The sequence below is a fragment of the Aplysia californica genome, unplaced genomic scaffold, assembly GCF_000002075.1.
Source record: "Aplysia californica isolate F4 #8 unplaced genomic scaffold, AplCal3.0 scaffold00920, whole genome shotgun sequence".
In the NCBI taxonomy this organism is placed as follows: Eukaryota; Metazoa; Mollusca; class Gastropoda; order Aplysiida; family Aplysiidae; genus Aplysia; species Aplysia californica.
The window spans coordinates 288,154-289,502 of record NW_004798190.1 but is presented as its reverse complement, the minus strand read 5'-3'; the positions used below and the strand labels follow the sequence as shown (position 1 = coordinate 289,502).

Below are 1,349 nucleotides of genomic sequence, written 5' to 3'. Positions count from 1 at the left end.
ATAATAATAGTATGACAGATTCAACTCTTTCTCACACATGTTTCCTATTGTTAAAGGTGCTGTTTTTATTAAAGTTATATAAAAATGAAAAAAAGAAAGATTTTGCTTAAAAAAACAGCGAGATACATGACTACACAGTGGAAGCGCTATATATAACACTACAGTTCTTTGAGACATGGACCAGAGCACCGAAGAAGGGAGTATACAGCATGCAATGTGTAGAAACAAAGTCCCAATCACAACCAACCAATGAAATGTCTCTGCCGATGTCACATGCAAAGCAACTCGCATGACGTCCAGCGGTGACAATGATGACGTCATATCGAAAAAGTACAGAAAATACACGCATTAGTAGTATACATGAAAGAGGTGACGTCACGTCCAGGAAGTAAAGAGGAGCTTTGCAGCAGTGGTGATGACACTCAGAAGTTTCACCACAAGGACATTACTCGATTATGGCAGTTTTCAGAAATAAACAAACAAACAAAGAAACAAAAACGTATGGCAGCAAGAACATATATGTTTTGTTACATATCATATCAACGAAGTCGGGGATTTCACGGAACTTGCTGCATCTCCTTCAGATTTTAACTACCTCTTCCCTCTTCCTACACGATAGTGCGTCCATCCAACCCACTGTTGAACGATAGTCCTTCGTCCAGCCAACAGATTAGGTGATTCTTCAGGTAAAACGTTTTCAACCCGGAGTGCACTTTGTGCAGAATGAAATCACTTCTCTCAAACTTGTATTATTATTATTACGATATCTCCTTTTGCAAATACTTAACACTCGTTTGCGTGACAGCAGTTCCCTCGAGCACACGTCTTTGTGTACCCAGATCCTCGAAATGTCAAGACAGTCCTGTTTAGAATATGCACATTCTTTGTCTTTAGCTTGATCTTGTTTTATTTTCCTGTCGTCGGCCAGACGTGTTGCACTACAACTCTGTAAAAAGAAGACATAAGACAATGATAATTACGGGAAAATGTGAGGTGGGGGTGGGGGTGGAGGTGGGGGTTGAATGAGTTTGAATGAGTTAGAATGGTGTCGGATGGGGTTGTGGGTGTTGAAGTAGAGAAAAAAGACAGGGGATGAATACATAATATGTTTTGTACAATGTAAATGTAAGATATTCGTGTAATGTGCTGTTGCAAGTGTTCATCTTTCCATAAAAGCACGGACATGATTCAGACTGGTTGTACTTGCATAAAAACGCATGCATTTTTAAACAAACGCACAGACTCATTACCATGACTTGAGAAAGAGGCAAAGATAAGGCGAGACAGATACGCACACAACACACACACACACACACACACACACACACACACACACACACACACACACA

The 1,349-nt window shown here is 40.2% G+C and overlaps 1 protein-coding gene across 1 annotated transcript in view; it reads right to left on the bottom strand.

Annotated features, from left to right (window-relative positions):
• Positions 1–40: 40 nt before the first annotated feature.
• The window catches only part of LOC118478767 (integrin alpha-11-like), a gene marked incomplete at its 5' end in the record, with an annotated part of 7,601 nt that continues 6,292 nt past the window's right edge, over positions 41–1,349 (bottom strand). The window contains 1 exon segment of the mRNA XM_035972946.1: positions 41–946. Within this exon segment, the coding sequence (XP_035828839.1) occupies positions 939–946 (8 nt within the window).